This window comes from Echinops telfairi, unplaced genomic scaffold (genome assembly GCF_000313985.2).
Source record: "Echinops telfairi isolate 266 unplaced genomic scaffold, ASM31398v2 ScPeMD7_4;HRSCAF=17, whole genome shotgun sequence".
NCBI lineage: Eukaryota > Metazoa > Chordata > Mammalia > Afrosoricida > Tenrecidae > Echinops > Echinops telfairi.
Window position 1 is genome coordinate 39,212,907 of NW_022103900.1, and position 18,011 is coordinate 39,230,917.

The 18,011-nt window shown below is 36.7% G+C and overlaps 1 protein-coding gene across 2 annotated transcripts in view; it reads left to right on the forward strand.

Annotated features, from left to right (window-relative positions):
• Positions 1-18,011, forward strand: part of RNMT (RNA guanine-7 methyltransferase) — a 52,530-nt gene that overhangs the window by 7,255 nt on the left and 27,264 nt on the right. For both annotated transcript variants that reach the window (XM_004703846.2, XM_045298923.1), the window contains exons 4-8: positions 5,207-5,332; positions 11,181-11,296; positions 12,298-12,479; positions 13,314-13,478; positions 16,822-16,939. In XM_004703846.2, coding sequence (XP_004703903.1) covers positions 5,207-5,332; positions 11,181-11,296; positions 12,298-12,479; positions 13,314-13,478; positions 16,822-16,939 — 707 coding nt within the window. The remainder of the gene's footprint in view (positions 1-5,206; positions 5,333-11,180; positions 11,297-12,297; positions 12,480-13,313; positions 13,479-16,821; positions 16,940-18,011) is intronic.

An 18,011-nucleotide genomic window follows, 5' to 3' on the forward strand; every position in this document is an offset into this window, starting at 1 on the left:
CCCCCACCTCCCCCTCTCCCATGTCCCCCTGGAACTGTCGGTCCTGTTGTTTTCTCCTCCAGAGTATTCATCCAGCCTATCTCATTTAGACAGACCTGCGGAGATAATAACATGCACAAAGAAATACACAGCAAAACAAGGCAACAAAAGAAATTAAAACAACAACAAAAAGCCAGTGACAAAAAAAAAGAAAGAAAGAAAGAAAGGGCTGTTGTTAGTTCAGGGACTGTTTATTGGCCTTTAGGAGTGTTTTCCTGGTCAAGTCTGATCACCTGCCAAGCCCTGGCCTCAAAGTCTATTTTTGGTATTCCCTGGGGATTTCGTTGCTTTGTTCCCCTTGCTTTTCTGTTGCACACCCTTAGTTTTTTGCCTCAGCGTGGTGGGATCAGATCAGGCACAATTCCCGTACAGTCTCCAATGCCCCCTGTAGGGCTATGGGTCATTGAGGGATGTCATGTCTCATAGTGGGGCCAGCCATATGCTCTTCTCTGTGGATTGGTTGCTGTGAGCGGGAATATCATCCTCAAGGTTTGGTGGGCCAGGATGTGCTCCACTCTCTCTTCATTCCCCTTCATTTGCTCCTGTGTGCTCTGATCACACATTTCCCTTTCCCTGAGCTGCAGCTTCAGTGCTGCCTTCTGAAATAAATTCTTCTGGGGAAGGTTCATAATCTTTATGTTTCGTGACAAAGTATTTATTTGTCGTTGTCAGCCAGGGTAATTTTCTTTTTTAAGACATTTTCTGGGTTAAGGCAGATTCCTTACCAATCCTAATTTATTTCAGCTTTTTTTGTTTTTTTCTCCTTCTCCCCAGTAATGCAGGTAAACTGTCATTGGGAGTTTATTATATATTATTTGTATGTGATCTATTAGTTAAATAGATTCTTTTTTTATTAAAAGATCATTTTATTGGGATTCTTACAGCCTTTATACCAATCTGTATATCAAATTTATTAAGTATATCTGTACATATGTTGCCATCATTCTCTAAGCATTTATTTCCTATTTGAGCCCTTGGGATCAGATCTGCCCCCTCTCCCCCAATCCTCATAACCCCCTGATAAATTATTAAGTGTTATTATTTTCATATCTTATACCAACCACTGTCTCCCCCCCAACCTCCCATTGGTTCCCTCCTCCTCCCCTCTCTCCACCTTTCATGGTATCAATACTCCCATTCCTGTTCCTGGATTCCGCCTGTCCTGAGCTCTTATCTGTACCTGTGCACATGTTGCGGTCTAACCTGCAGTGAAAGGCAGTACTGGGGTCATGATAGTGCAGAATGAGGACACCTCAAGTTACCAGAGGAATAGTCTGTGTTTCATCGATGCTATATTGTGCCTTGGTTGACTTATCCCTTCCTGTGACCCTTCTCTGAGGGATGTTTCATTATCTACAGATGGGTTTGGGTTCTCTGCTTTGACCCCCCCTTGTTCTCAACAATATGGTTTTACTTTTTATTTGTTTGTTTTGGATCTTCTGATGCCTGTTACCCGATCCCTTCAACACCTCACGGTCGCACAGGCTGGGGTGCTTCTTCCATGTGGCTTGTTGCTTCTCTGCTAGATGGCTACCTGTTTAGCTTCAAGCCTTTAAGACCCCATACACTTTATCTTTTGATAGCCGGGCACCATCCACTTTCTTCACCACATTTGCTTATGCACCCGTTTTGTCTTCATCAAGGATGGTGAGCATCACAGAATGCCAGGTTGTTAAAACAAAGTATTCTTGTGTTGAGGCAGAGCTTGAGCAAAGGCTCAAAGTACCTCATTGTATTGCCAATATAAATATATGTACATAGGCCAATACCTCTATTTTTATGAATTAATGTATTTACATATCAGCCACCTGTGTTTATACCTCTATCTATAGCTTTGCTTCCTAGACTTTTCCTGTTTCCTTTTTACCTTCCTCCTGTACCACCATCATGCTCGCCCTTTTTCCGCCTCTCAGTTTGATTGCTGTTGCTCCATCCTCCCCCAGGTTCTCTACCTCCTCCTTGTTGTTGATTTTAATTTCCTGTTTGTTCCCTTGTCAATGACGTTGTTTGCTCACCGCTCCCTTCACCCACCTCCTCCCCGGAGTCCCTCCAGAACCGTTGGTCCTGGGTCCTGTTGCTTTCTTCTAGAGTTTGCTTCCCATGTCTATCTTATATAGGTAGGCAACATCAACAATAACGGAGACAAAACAAAAATAAAACAAAGGATTGAATAAAAAGAGAAACAGGAAAAAAGGATAACTAGGTTAAAAAAAAACCCAAACATACATAATTCCAGGTGTATCTGCTGACCTTTATGACTATCTCCCCACTGGTCCTGGGGGAATTCTGGCAATTATCCCTATAAAAGTCTTCTTAATCTAGCCATATTTTTCAGATTGTACTTTTTTTATGCTTTATAATCAGGTAACAGATACTTTTTAAAAGACTGTAAATCAGATTTAGCAAAAAATTATCTCAGCATACTCAGGATATTTTGCCCTAATTAGCTGTTCCACCAAGTCGTCCATGACTACCTTGGTCTCAGCACCTGTGAGATGCAATCATTGCGGTGCTCTGTGCCAAGCTGCTTCTCTGCCTTCTTCTCAAATACTCATTCACTTAGCATTCGTTTCTGTATTCTCTGTAGTGTTTATAGCTTAGTAAATACTGCCAGCAAGTTCATTCTGTCTTATAGCGACCCTATGGGACAGAGTAGTAGAACTGCCTGTGTGGGTTTTTTATATATAAATCTTCACCTTGTAGTTAGTAACCCAACTCATAACTCGCTACTAGTGTAGTAAATAATTGAGTACATTGAAAATAATATTTAATAATGATTCCCCTCTCATTAGTCTCATTGTATAAAGAGATTGTATAATTGCTATTTTTCTCAATCTTTCAATTTAATGTTTATGCTATAATAGTTTATGACAAAGTTAAATATGAAATACATGTGCTTCTGTTGAAGTTTAATAATATCGTGCAGACAGTGAAAAGCAGAAGTATTTGTACAAAATATTCTAGCCATCAAAATAGTATATATGTGAAGTGGAAAATTTTATACTTACCAGTGATGACAGGGTGTGATAATCTAGGATTAAGTATTGTATCAAGGTTTAGAATTACTAAGTGCTTCAGTTGTCTGAGAAAGCCCTTTAACTGACATTCAAGCCATTTACTAATTGACCTATGGGAACATCCATTTTATTCATTGGCCATTAGTATAATTTGGTACATTGAGATGAGAAGGTTCCATATTTACTTCAAGGTATTTAAGAATTCTGGTGAAACTACTAAGTACAGGGTTTTTTTTAACCAGTTCTCGTGTAGTTTTCTTATAGTAAGCCTGGCTCCTTTTGTGAAAATTAAACTCTACCATCCCACAATTACTTTGATTTACGTGTTGTTAGGTGCTCTAGAGATGGCTCTGACTCATACCAACCCTGTGTGTAATGGAATGAAACCCTGCATAGTCCTGTGCCATCTTCCCAGCTATGCGTCAGCCCATTTTTGTAACCAATGTGTAAATCCATTTCATTCCAATTTACTGAGGGCTTTCCCTGTTTTTTGCTGAATCTGTTCTTTAGCAAGCATGATGTCCTTCCGCAGGGACTGATCCCTCCTGATAACAGGTCCAAAGTATAAGATATGAAATCTCACCTTCTAAAGAATGTTCTGGCTTTACTTCTTCCTAGACAGATTTGTTTGGTCCTCCGACCATACTGAATGCTTTCAGTATTCTTCACCAACACCGCAATTCCAGTGCATCAATTCTTCTGTGATCTTCCTTAGTCATTGTTCAACTTTCACATGTGTAGGAGACCGTGGCTCGGATCAAGGGCACCTTAGTCTTCAAAGTTCTCAACACTGGAAAAAGGTCTTTTACAGCAGATTTGCCCAATGCTATCCATAATTCAGTTTCTTGACTGCTGTTGCGTTCAGCATTGAGTATGGATCCAAATAAGATGAAATCCTTCAAAACTTTGTTCATCATGTTGTAGTCTATGGTCTAGTTATGAGGAATTTTAGTTTCTTAATATTTTGAGTTAGATTCCATAATAAATGTTGTATTCTTTGATCTTTAAGAAGTGCTTCAAGTCAAACATGGTTTTCAGCAAATAAGGCTGTATCATCTGCATGTTGTAGGTTATTAATGAACCTATCCAATCCTGATTCATTTTCTTTATATAGTCCAGCTCTTAATTGATTTACTTAGGTCAGCGGTTCTCAACCTGTGGGTTGCAACACCTTTGGGGTCGAACGACCCTTTCACAGGGGTCGCCTAAGACCATTAGAAAACACATATTTCCTATGGTCTTATGAACCGAGACACTGGTGCTCTATCCAAGCGGGTCCACCCACATGCAGATACGCCCACATACAAGTACCTGGCGGGAAGACGGTTACTCATGCTACACCATGCTTCAAGACAAAATTTCATTTCTTTGTAATTAGAAATAAATATTTCACAATATATAATTACATATTGTTTTTGTGATTAATCACTATGCTTTAATTGTTCAATTTAACAATGAAAATATATCCTGCATATCAGATATTTACATGACAATTCATAACAGCAAAATGACAGTTATGAGGTAGCAAGAAAAAATTTTATGGTTGGGGGGTCACTATCACATGAGGAACTGTACTAAAGGGTCGCAGCATTAGGAAGGTTGAGAACCACTGACTTAGGTGTATACTAAATACTTAGCTTTAGAAACAAAAAGGTAAAAAAATTCTGAATAACTAGTTTTTATCATGAACATGTGTTGGGTTTTCTGTTAATTAGAATTTATTAACATTATTTTTATTCATTTTATTGGGAGCTCTTACAGATAAAACAATCCACAATTCAGTTACATCAAGCATAATTGTACAATTACTGCCACCATCATTTCAAAACATTTTCTTTCTTCTTGAACTCTTTGTTACATAATTAGCATTTTTAAATGTCTGACATTTAATGTTGAATTCTGAAAGTAATCTTTAAAACCTATTTTATGTTCTATAATGTCACACACAGAGTCTAGTCTAATGGAAGATCAAATTAATTAATTTTATTTGTATTTTGAAATGTTTACCAAAAATTATAAATTGACTTTATAAATGAATGTGTAATTGTTTATATTATGTGTGAGACATAGGTTAGTGTGTTATTAGAAGTAACAGTTTGTGCTTTGGTAAAAATGAAGAGAACTTATTTTTACAAATTTTCCTTTTTTAGGAGAATTTTTAGAAAAGGTGCGACAGAAAAAGACGCGTGATATTACTGTTTTGGACCTGGGATGTGGTAAAGGTGGAGATTTGCTCAAATGGAAAAAGGGAAGAATTAACAAGCTAGTTTGTGCTGGTAAGACAAATGAATGGTGTGACAGTGTCTGATTTGTGTTCAGCCTTTATTACTACTGTGAAACTTTGGATAAGATCATGAGGCTGTGCACAAGATGGACAATTTTAAAAAATGAGACCTCAGACATTAATGGGAGATCATTAATAAGGGTAAGGAGCCTGGGGTAGCCCATGTTTTCTCAAGGAAGGAAAATATCAAACGTGGAAATACCTCCACTGGCCAAAGATTGGACAATTTGGAAATCAAAAGGAATAATGATTGCATTGGATTGAAACATCCAAGGAATAAAGCCTCATTGATCATTTTTGTAGATTGCTGGGAAACATGCTCATTAATCAGAAATGCATAAATGAAGGAAGTGGCATCAAACATTTATTATGAATATTATTTCAAGCAAGGAAATATTTGTTAAGGAAAGTTTCCTAATGGAAAGTTATAGCTAATAAAACAAAAATAATATTAAACCATTGTTTTCTAACACTTTATGAAATGATAGATCTATTCAACAGTCATAAAAAGATGCTAAAAATTAAAGATTAGTAGTAACTTGACAACTCAAAGAATTGTCAGTCTTCTCCCTGAAAGTGGGACAAGCTGGCATTATGCCCTTTCTGATGTTATTGACATAGGAAGTGCCCTCTACCACCTATGAGTGTCTAACTGAGCAGTTCCCAAAAACCTGTTTATTTTTTTTAATATATATATATTTTTAATCATTTTATTGGGGGCTCATACAACTCTTATTACAATCCATACATACATCAATAAGAGTTTTCATGTACAAAGGTCATATCTGTTGGTATTTACTGTAACTGATCATTTAAAAAATAATTTGAGTCATTAAAAGATAAAACTTACTAAAAAATTGTGGTGATGGTTATACAACTCTTCCTGATATTCTTGAACTAGTAAATTGTATGACATGTGAATTATGTGTGAATAAAACTGTTGGGCAAAAAAGTAAATAAAATGAAACAGCCCAAGGTACGTACAGTAAACATTAACAGTATTGAAAAGAGATAAGGATATATCCACAATATTAGGAAACTTTTTCACATTCATGAGTTTCAAAGACAGAACACCTAGTAACTCAGCAAAGATACAATCGCAGCTACACAAGCAACCAACCTTTGGCCTCAGATATGCACAAGTACAAAACATTCCACCCAACAATGCAGTATGAAAAAAATAAAAACAACAACCAAAAAAACGCAGTATGTATTTTCCAGTGCACAAAGATCATTCTTCAAAATAGAGCATAATGTGAGTCCACAAAACAAGTTCAGTAAATTTAAAAAGGTAAAAATAATATAAAACATCTTTTTGGATCACAGTGCTATAAAATCAGAAAAATAATAGAAAGACCAAAGGGGAAAAATTAAAACCACAGAAATTGAATAACACCCTGCTTAAAACTTGCCGATTACTGAAGGGTTGTGGGGAGGAAACAAGCCAGTCAGGGTGCAGGGCAGCAACGATGAAACTATAACTTTCCTCTAGTTCCTAAATGCTTCCTCTCCTCCACTATCATGATCCCAATTCTACCTTACAAATCTGGCTAGACCAGAGGATGTACAGTGATACAGATAGGAACTGGAAACACAGGGAATCCAGGATAGATGACTCCTTTAGGACCAGTGGTGAGAGTGGCAATGCCTGGAGGGTGAAGGGAATGTGGGGTAGAAGGGGGGAACCAGTTACAAGAATCTAAGTATAGCCTCCTCCCTGGGGGATGGACAGCAGAGAAGAGGGCGGAGGGAGAAGTCGGACAGTGTAACTTATGACAAAACTGTAATAATTTATGAATTATGAAGGATTCATGAGGGAGGGGGAGAGGAAGAAAATGAGCAACTGATATTAAGGGCTAAAGTAGAAAGCAAATGTTTTGAGAATGATGAGGACAACAAATGTACATATGTGCTTGATACAATGGATGTATGTATGGATTGTGATAAGAATTGTATGAGCCCCCAATAAAATAATTTTAAAAAACCAACTTGCCGATTAATAGAAGATAGAAAATGTGAAAGAAAATCCCTAGAGGCAAACAAAAATGAAAACATACCCAAGTCTGGGATGCATTAAGAGCCTTACTTAAGTCAGTGAACAACCAGCACGCACATCAAAAAGGGAAGCCAGAATCAGTAACTTGAAGATCCAGCAATTAGTAGTGCAAAACCAACAACCTGTAGTAAGGTGAAAGGCTACAATCCTGATACACTTTTCCTGATTTTATTCTCACTCATAGCAACTCTATTATAGGATAGAGTAGAGCTTTTTAGGGTTTTCAAGATTATAAATCTTTACAACACCAGACAGCCTTGTCTTTATCTTGCATAGTGGCTGTAGGTTTGAACCACTGACCTTAAGGTAAGCAGTCCAGCGTCCCTTAATCCATCGTGCCAACAGATTCCTTAGGTGAAATTAATCAATTACAAAAGGACATAGTGTATTCGGTTAAATGGGTGAAATTAACCAATTACAAAAGAACATACTGTATTCGATTAAATGTGAGTTTTCTTTTACTAGATTTTATTTGATTTACCAAGAATTTGAGGCAGTATTTCCCATTTCCTGTCTTCTGTGCTTGTATTTTAATTAAAGTACATATTACACCCACCACTTGACTGTCAGTTTATTGTACTGCGGTTACTTGTATGTTTCTCTGATGCTGGAAGCTTTACTACCAGTATTTCAAATACCAGCAGAGTTATCCGGGGTAAGCAAATTTCAGTGGCATGTCCACACTAATTAGAAACAAAAGCCTGGCAATTTACTTCAAGAATTAGCAGGGTCAGCCTCTGTCTCCTCCACCAGAGCGGCTGGTTGTGCGGATTGAGTACAATGTGGGGGGCTAGGGCGGTGTTGCACCTGCTTTTGCTGTCGCTGTCCAGGTCTTGGGGTACTTTCTATCATGAAAAAAAAAATCCCTAAAAGAAAAATTTGGATCAGAGAAGAAGTATTCAAGGACCAAGCAAGCCAACTGTGTAGTCCTCCAGGGACTGCAGGCAATGTGCTTGGAGAAGGGATTTTCCCTCCATTCTGGAGATGTTCATATCCAAATAAACCCCATACCGAAAGAACAGGCTGAAAATTCCGTCTCCAGGAATATAAGGCCAGGTGCCCGCATTGCACCCATGGATGTGTACATAGTCACTTAGGGAGTCACCCACACAGTGAGGCAAGGCAACCAGATGACACTGCTGCCACGGAGTCTCGGGAACAGTAAAAACTCCTCAGAGTTCTGTTCTCTTCAAATGGTTGTAAAAGAGTCTTCCATATATTTTGATTGTGTGTCAAACTTGTTATATGCAAACAAGCATTGTAAATAAGGTTTTTCTAAGATCAAGGTGCTCAAAGATTCAATGTGCTTGGTTATTTGTATTCTTAGCAGGATTGTCCCTTTCATTCTTAGTCTATTACAGCACAACTTTTTAAAACCTACTTTGGACCACTTGATTTTGGGGAAATACTTTGGATTTTGGTATTACAGATTTCATTCTGAAATTCATTTTCATGGGTTTAAAATGACTCATTTTAGTGCCTTCTTTCATCATGCCTTTTACATCCAAAGGGTTTGGGTATATGCTTGTGGGACAATTATGTCAGTATTACTGAACCTTTGTCCCCAGACCAGTTTGGTTTCATAAGCTGTTACGGAGTTTAGTAATGTAACTAAACGGAGTCGTGGCATATTGCTGGTTTTGCTCTACCTCATACTGAAACTTTTGGACCTTTTTAGAGTCTGAGAACTTTCAGACAGGTTTTGTGAGTATTTTTTACATGACCAAGTTGTGGTGTAGCTGCCTGCAAGAGACAGTGTAGCCAATTCTCATCTGTCAGCATATATTTTGTGAAGAATGTATTCCCTTATGGTTCAAACAGAAAAAAAACATGTCCACTGTGCAGAACTGTAATATCAGACCGTAGCAACATGGAAAGATGGAGCTGCTACTTCATACCTTCAACTATATTAAATCTTGTTAACTATTGAAGCCATAAGGTAGTTTTATCTGGATATAGTGACTCTTGGTAAAGGCATTAGAATGGGTTTTCATGACTAGAAGAAAAATGTTTCCAAACATTTTTAGACTGTAAGACTTAAGTAAATATTCCAGTTTCGCAGAACGAGTGAAAGTACTTTGTACTCTTAAAAATATATAAGTAATGTTCGATTTTAACATGTATAACATTGACTTTTATAATTTTCATTCCCAAAACTTCTTAAAATTTTCATAAATTTTTAAATTTATTTTTTAAAAGAAGTTTTACTTTTAAATGGAAGTTCTAAGGGCTTTACCTCTAACGATCAGATATTCCTGATGAATATTGAGTTACTGAGGATGATATATTTCTTAATATTGTATTATTGTCTACCATATAAGCAATCCATGATAAAAGAATTAAATTTTAAAAAAAGAAAAGAGCAAGATCACGTGGATTAAGCCTCTGGTGAATCCCCACTGAACACAATCCACAGATGTGAAAAGCCTTGCTGTCAGAGCACAGTCAAGTCCAATTACGGCAAATGTAGTTAGGTTAAAATGTAATACCTTATCAAAACATTTTAAAGTTGTTTCAGTTTTTAACATTTTATGCCTTCTTTCTAAGTGCTTTCTAGTCGTCGTTTATCTGCCTCCTGTTTGTGTGTTGCATGATTTTCTGTGTGTGAAATCTAGGAGGATCGGTAAATCTATGGAGATTAACTGGATTAGATTAATAATTACTCAGGATCCCTGGTAGTGTAGTAGTTAAAGGTTGGACTGTAATCCTCATGTTGGCAGTTCGAAACCACCAGAAGCTCTGAGCTTTCTGCTCCTGTAAACAGTTCAAGAGTCCTCAGCAGCGTCATATGAATCAGCCTTGATTCGGTATCAGTGGGTTTGGTTTTTTGGAGTGAGGGGCCTGACGGGAGGATGGGCAGAAATGAAGAGCTAACAACATGAGTACGGGAAGAAAATGCTCTAAAATTTACTGGTGGTGATTGCACAACTCTTCTTAATATGATTGAATGATTGACGTACATGCCAATAAAACTTTAAAAAATACTTAGCCTGTGAAAGCCCAATGAATCAGAAAATATTGTTCAAGACTTGAACTGGTTTCTTTGGACATTGTCATCAGAGCATTTGATCTCTAGAAAAGAACATCATGTTGGGTAAAGTAAAAGGGACCAGCAAAGGCAAAGGAAATTTTCCTTAATGAGGTCAATTGTCACCAGGGTCACAATGGAGTTAAATGATCTAGAAGAGCCAGTTCTCAATTTATAGTCGGGCGACCCCTTTGGGGGTTGAGCGACCCTTTCACAGGGGTTGCCTGATTCATAACAGTAGCAAAATAACAGTTATGAAGTAGCCACGAAAATCATTTTATGGTTGGGGGTCACCACAGCATGAGAAGCTGTACGGAAGGGTCGCGGCATTAGGAAGGTTGAGAACCACTGCTCTAGAAGATAGTGCATGACCAAGCAATGTTTTGTTCTCTCATTCAAGTGGTCACCATGAGTCAAAGCCAGCTACCTAACAACCAGAGTCTTCACTTTTGAATATGCACAGTAGAAAATAGATATTGCTGGGTTTTATAATTCAAATTTGAGTCTATTTGCTTTTGACCGTAAGCATTTAAAAAGCATGCTAGAACTTTTCTGTTACCACTACCTTTTAAAAATTAATAGGACATTCGCATTAGAACAACTTTCCCTTTTATTTGAAGGAAATAAAGTTTTTCCTTATGAATGAATTTCATGTCAAAATTTAGATTAATTTCTAGATGTTTGCTGTGTATGAATTTACCTTTTCTCATTTCTCAGTCTGGGTGTGTGCTAACAATTATGTCATCCCTTCTCCAGATATTGCTGATGTTTCTGTCAAGCAGTGCCAGCAACGGTATGATGACATGAAGCATCGCTGTCGTGACAATGAATTTATTTTCAATGCAGAATTTATAACTGCTGATTGTTCAAAGGTACTGTTATTTTTAATTTGTATTTTTTATGTTTTTAGTTTGGGTAAATGATTTGCTTTAAAAGTTAATCCCTTTTTGGTTGTTTTTAATGTCCTTTAAGCCATAAATTGCAGGACATGTGTTTTTACTTTCAACCAGAAATTTCTTTAAAAGACCAAGTGGGCGCTACAGAGAGTTTTTTATTTAATGTGAGCTGCTGAAATTATTGGTGCTTTTCTGTTTCACCCATTTTCTAGGATTTTGAAATATAGCAATTTGGTAGCATGCTTTATTCATCTGATAATTTATTTGGGAAGTTTGTCAACATATCAGAAGCTTGATGTACCTTCCAGCTATTTCTGAATCTCCTAACAACTACAAATTTTTAAAACTGCAGCAGTGGTGATAATCTCACCTTAAACTTAATGTTCTTTGACTTAGCATCTCATTAAACTATTGATATTTAGCCATATACATTATGTTTGCTGTTTTGAAAGAAAGTATACTACTAGAAAGTCAGAAACCTTTAAAATGCCCTTATTTTGTTTTTAAATACCAGAGGCCAGTCTCCTTTAAATGGCTTGCTTAATTTGTTTTTTCTTTTCCCCACATCAGATTCCCTCCCACACCCACTCCCCTTTTAAGTTACTATACAGTTTTTCTAGACTGTAATCTTTATAGGAGCAGTTCATCAGGTCTTTTTTCTTAGTGAGCTACTGAGTAGGATCAAACTTCCAACTCTCAGTTACCTCGCTTGGGTATTTTTCCCATTAGATCCCTAAATTCTAGAAATTAATTTACTGAAAGATTTTAATCAGTATTGTAGCTACTTGGTGATGTTGCTAAATAAGTATTGGACTGCTCACTATAAAGGTGGCAGCTCAAATCCATCATTTGCTTGTTGGGTAAAGATGAGGGTATCTGCACCTAGAAAGATTAACTGCCTTAAATCTGACTTGATCACAGTGGGTTTGGGGTTGGGTAGTTACTTTTAGATGTTAACCCACTTTAATTTGTTTCAGGAACTTTTACCCGGAAAATTCCTTGATTCAAAAATGTTCTTTGACATCTGCAGTTGTCAGTTTGTTTGTCATTACTCATTTGAATCCTATGAGCAGGCTGACACAATGCTTAGAAATGCTTGTGAGAGACTTAACCCTGGAGGCTATTTTATTGGTACCACACCAAATAGCTTTGAGCTGATGTAAGTATTATAGGTTACGAACAATTCAGTAATAAAATTGGTAATAGTTTATTAGAATTAGGGTTTATAAAGCATGTACTATAGTAAATTTTTACCGGAAAATAGTTATCATTTCTCATAAGAAGTTTATAAATGTACCATTTCTCTTAATTACACCAATTATTGTACCTTGAGTTAGTTCCAACTCCATAGTGTTTCTTAAGCAGTCATCTTTACACTAGCAGATCAGCAGGTGTGTTTGCTTATGAAGTCACGGTATGGATTTGAACCACGAACCTTTCTATTACGTAGTACATCAGTGCTTTAAATATTGCATCACCAGGACTTCTTCCCAACTAGACCACTTAAATTTGCATGATTGATTAATGCATAGTTATTTGTTGAATTGATGTGTATGTTTATAGTTAAGTAAGTGCTGATAATATATTTGAGTAAATATTTTAATTCAGTGTTCAAAAGATAAAATTGCAGATGAACTTTTAAAACTTAGCCCATTTGTAAATTGGACATGATGATACATCAAGGTAGAGATTATAGACGCAGGCAAACTGTAGATTGGATACTGAAGCACAGAGATTGAATACTGGGATTCTGGAATACTGGGATTATTTCCAGCCTAATTTTATTAATGAGATTATTAATATTCTTTAATTATATTGCCTCTTGAAGGTACCTCAAATTCCACTGAAGAAGCTAATCAAATGTATTTTTTAATTCACGATGTAGTTTTATTATATGTATAATCTGATCAAAATAAATTTGTATAGCAATCTGAGCTAATAACAATTTTAACCTTTTTCTTTTGGGGGGTGGGGTGGGATTTAACCTTTACAGAAAACGCCTTGAAGCTTCAGAAACAGAATCATTTGGAAATGAAATATATACTGTGAAATTTCAGAAGAAAGGAGATTACCCATTATTTGGATGCAAATATGATTTCAACTTGGAAGGTGTTGTGGATGTTCCTGAATTCTTGGTTTATTTTCCATTGCTAAATGAGTAAGAATCCCATTAATCTGTTATTATTCTTTTTTTGCCTTATAAGGGAAAAAAGGGGTAGCCATATATTTATGTCTTATCATAATTTTTTTAATGAGACCCAGTGAAAGCATAGCTTTATAAAAAAGACTATATCCTCAGACCCAAGATTGGTACCGTAGGTCTACAGCCTTACCTATTTAGCTTTAGTTTGAGCTTGTTTCCACTTCATGGATTTTTTTTTGTATTCTGTGGATAACAAAGGAAGCCCAGTGCCTTCAACTTGTGGCAAAAAATACCTGACATTGCAAGCAGTAACTGTTGGCAGCTCAGATGGACAAGGGAGTTTGAAAAAGTTCATAGAAAATGGACTTAAAAGGCAATGGAATTTTTCTACCTGCCTTTTGAAGCACCTTCAATGAATGTTCATAAATCAAAGATCCACCTTAAAATGGAATCTTTGTCATGGAAATCTGTAGCTTTGAAATTGCCTGTTTGACAGGTACTGTTGGTAATAAAAATCCTGATTCAGGAATGTGTTTACCCATGCACCGCAGTCCCTACGCGTCTTGGCAAACCATAGACATGGGAGAAGTTAAGAGGACTTGTATTTATCAGGTGAAGCTTATGATGCACCTTGGTCTTGGAGTTTCCTTAATGGAGAGAATATGACAATAAAGTTAAATATAGACCATGTCATATTCTACTGATCTTGATTTGTCCCTTATTATTTTTTTGAAATTAACTAGGGAGCAGCTTTATTGTCTGCTTAATTTTGGTTGGTAAGTATTTGAATTGTGAAAATTAGGGATGAAGGATTTTCAGGAATTTTACAATAGAAACACTTTATGTAACATGTTAGAAAATTAAAGAGCACTGTGATGTACCATTAGCACCCTAGTAGTGCAGTGAGTTTAAGTTTTGGGCTACTAACCACTAAATCGGCTATTCAAACACACTAGGTTCTCTGTGGGAGAAAGATGAGGCTTTTCTGTTCCTGTAAAGATGTATAGTTTTAGAAACCCTTGGGGCAGATCTAGTCTATCATATAGGATTGTTTTGAATCTTCATTGATATGATGATGGTAGATTTGTCATTTAGCATAAGGAAAATATATGCATAATTTATAGGCAAAATGGTAAAATTAATTTTAAATCATATTTTATTTTTGTATTAAAATTAGTAAACTTTGGGGAAATATTACTATGCTTCAATTTTTTAAAATCATTTTATTGAGGGCTCGTACAACTCTTATCACAATCCATACATACCTCCATTGTGTCAAGCACATTTGTACATTTGTTGCTATCATCATTCTCAAAACATTTTCTTTCTACTTGAGCCCTTGGTATCAAATCCTCATCCCCTACCTCCCTCCCCGCCCCCCTCCCTTCCTCCCTTATGAACCCTTGATAATTTATAAATTATTATTTTGTCATGTCTTACACTGTTCAACATCTACCTTCACCCACTTTTCTGTTGTCCATCTCCCAGGAAGGGAGTTATATGTAGATCCTTGTGATCGGTTCCCCCTTTCTACCCCAACTTCCCTCCACCTTCCGAGTATTGCCACTCTCACCACAGGTCCTGAGGGCTTCATCTGTCCTGGATTCCCTGTGTTTCCAGTTTCTATCTATACCAGTATACATCCTCCGGTCTATATGCTTCAATTTTTAAAAGAAGAAATTAGACAAATGTTTTGAGTATACTACTGTTGTAATTTGACTTGTTTAATGAAGGTGGGGATTTTAGTGAACCCACAAAAGATAAAAACTAAAGTTATGTTTTAATGCAAAGTAAGCACAACAGTTATTTGTATTGAAATGACCTAATAATTTTAAGTTTATATAGTTACAGATTTTTAAATTATTTATTAAAATAGGTAGTAGAGGAGACCTATAGAAGATTTTGAGATGTTCAAGTTAATAGCTAAAGATTTGTAGGTGAGAGTCATTTGAAGACTGATTGGAATATTCCAAGGAGAGGGATAAAATGTATAAAAGCCCTAAGTGGGAAAGCACTTGGTTTGTTCAAGGTGCTAAAGGAGAGCCTTTAACTCGCTCTGAGGGTGTGAGGGGCTGAATGGCTCAAAGTGAAGGAACATTTTTTTCTAAATGAATGGTCACATTGTTTAAAGGCTTTTAAATTGTGTCCAGCGCATACCAGAGCCTAAAAAAGATTTTACGAGGGAAGGGACAGAGCCAGGCACGTAATTTTGAAAGCTTAATCTGACTAGTTAAAAATTGGTTGAAGTTTAAGAATGGAACCAGAAAAACAAGCTATTGGGCTATTATATTGCCCAAACTGAGTTAGAATGGTGATTGAAAAGTAGACTGGAGTCAAATGAAGAGTGGTAAGAAGTGAGATTATTTGGAGTATGTTATAGGTAAAATGGTAAAGATTTTGTGGTGTGTTAAACTTAATGGGTATAGGAGAGAGGAAGATGATTCAGATAGCTCCCAGATTTCTGGCTTGAATCATTAGATAACCAAGAAATCAACCTCACTTCCTTTGAGTCGATGCTGACTCATAGTGACCACCTTATAGGACAGGGTAGAACTCTTCATTGGGAGTTTCCGAGACGGTAAATGTTTAAAGGAGCAGAAAGCCTCATCTCTCCCAGGAAGCAGCTGGTGGTTTCAAACTGCCAACCTTGCAGATGACAGCCTAGCTCATAACCACTACGCTATCAGGGCTCCGAACCATTAGATAGGCGTGCTCAAATAGTAAAGATTGTCAGAACAATCTGATGGGGTTCAGCTTTGGATATGGGATGTTGGAAAATACCTGTAACGCATCCAGGTGGAGATTTCTAGTGAGTGTTGGAATAAATCAGTGTGGTCTGCAGATAAATCACAGGAATGTAAAGGTTGGAGTATGAGTTAGAGCCCTGGGACCAACTTTCAGAACCTTCACATTTTAAAGCTAGGTGAAAAGGAATCTGAAATAGAAGCAGCTCAAGACATCTTGCCAGATAATCTGAGATAAAATAATATTTTAAGCTGTTTTCAGTGCTGCTATAGAAGTTCAAATAGGGGAAATAAGTAAACAATAGAAAAGTTTTTCCCTGAAGTTCATCTCATAGCCACATGACACTTTCCTCTTTCTGACCTATATTGTTATTTTGATAGAGCTTTCTGGCTCCCCACTGAAGATTCCAAATGCATATTGCCTTATTGTAGTCATAATTATTGGTTGCAACCCTTAATTACCCAACTGTCTTTATCACCCTACTGTGATTTTATGAAGGAGATAATAGCTATTTTAGTTTAACCTATAGGATATCACTGTTTTGCAAAAGCGAACTACCAAGAATTTAGAAACTTTTAGGAAGCCTTTTAATTAAATAATCTTTTTTGAACAGAATGGCAAAGAAGTACAATATGAAACTAGTCTACAAAAAGACATTTTTGGAGTTTTATGAAGAAAAAATTAAGAATATTGAAAATAAAATATTGCTAAAACGAATGCAGGCACTGGAGGTAAGTATTTATTAAAGCTATAACTATTTCAGCTCATTAGTGGACTTACTTGGCTATTTAAAAAATTCTTTTCCAGGCCATGCATATTCTAAATATTTATAAAAGCATCTAGGTTATTTATAATTGCGCTATACTCTTCAGCACTTAGTACCAAGCTTGATAGAGAAACCTGTGGTTGCCACTTAGTAAATACTTGATCAATGAATAGAATAAAGAATGGCATAGAGAAAACGACTAGCTGCCATCATGTTGACTCCATATCTGGGTACCCCATATCTCAAAACTGGGCTCAACAGGATTTTCTTTTTAAAAATACAATATTTTGGTGTGACTTTGGGTGGATGTTTACACAGTTAGGGTCCGATTCAATTTGTTCGCAAATTGTTCAGTAATATATTGTTTACATTCTGCAAGATGCATGAACATTCTCCTCTCCATTCTAAATTTAGTTTTCATTGATCTAGTTTTCTGGTTCCTTTACATTTTCATCTTTATTTAAAAGACATTGTTGACAAGTCTCAGAGGTGAATTTTTAAAGGAATACAGTACTTCTAGTAGATTAAGTGCTTTGTGAGACAATTTGTTAATTTATCTACAAGATTACCTCATGGGTTAGTTTTTGTTAAAGGTTTTTTTTAAAATCGTTTTATTAGGGGCTCATATAACACATATCACAATCCATACTTACATCATTTGTGTAAAGCACATTTGTACATTCATTGACCTCATCATTCTCAAAACATTTGCTTTCCACCCAAGCCCCTGGCATCAGCTCTTCATTTTTTCCCCTCCCTCCCTGCTCCCCACCCCATGAACCCTTAGTAATTTACAAATTATTATTTTTTCATATCTTGCACTGTCCGCTGTCTCCCTTAACCCACTTTTCTGTTGTTCGTCCCCCAGGGAGGAGGTTATATGTAGATCCTGTAATCGGTTCCCCCTTTTGAACTCACCCTCCTTCCACCCTCCCAGTATCGCCACTCACACCACTGGTCCTGAAGGGATCATCCACCGTGGATTCCCTGCATTTCCAGTTCCTGTCTGTACCAGTGTACATCCTCTGGTCTAGCCA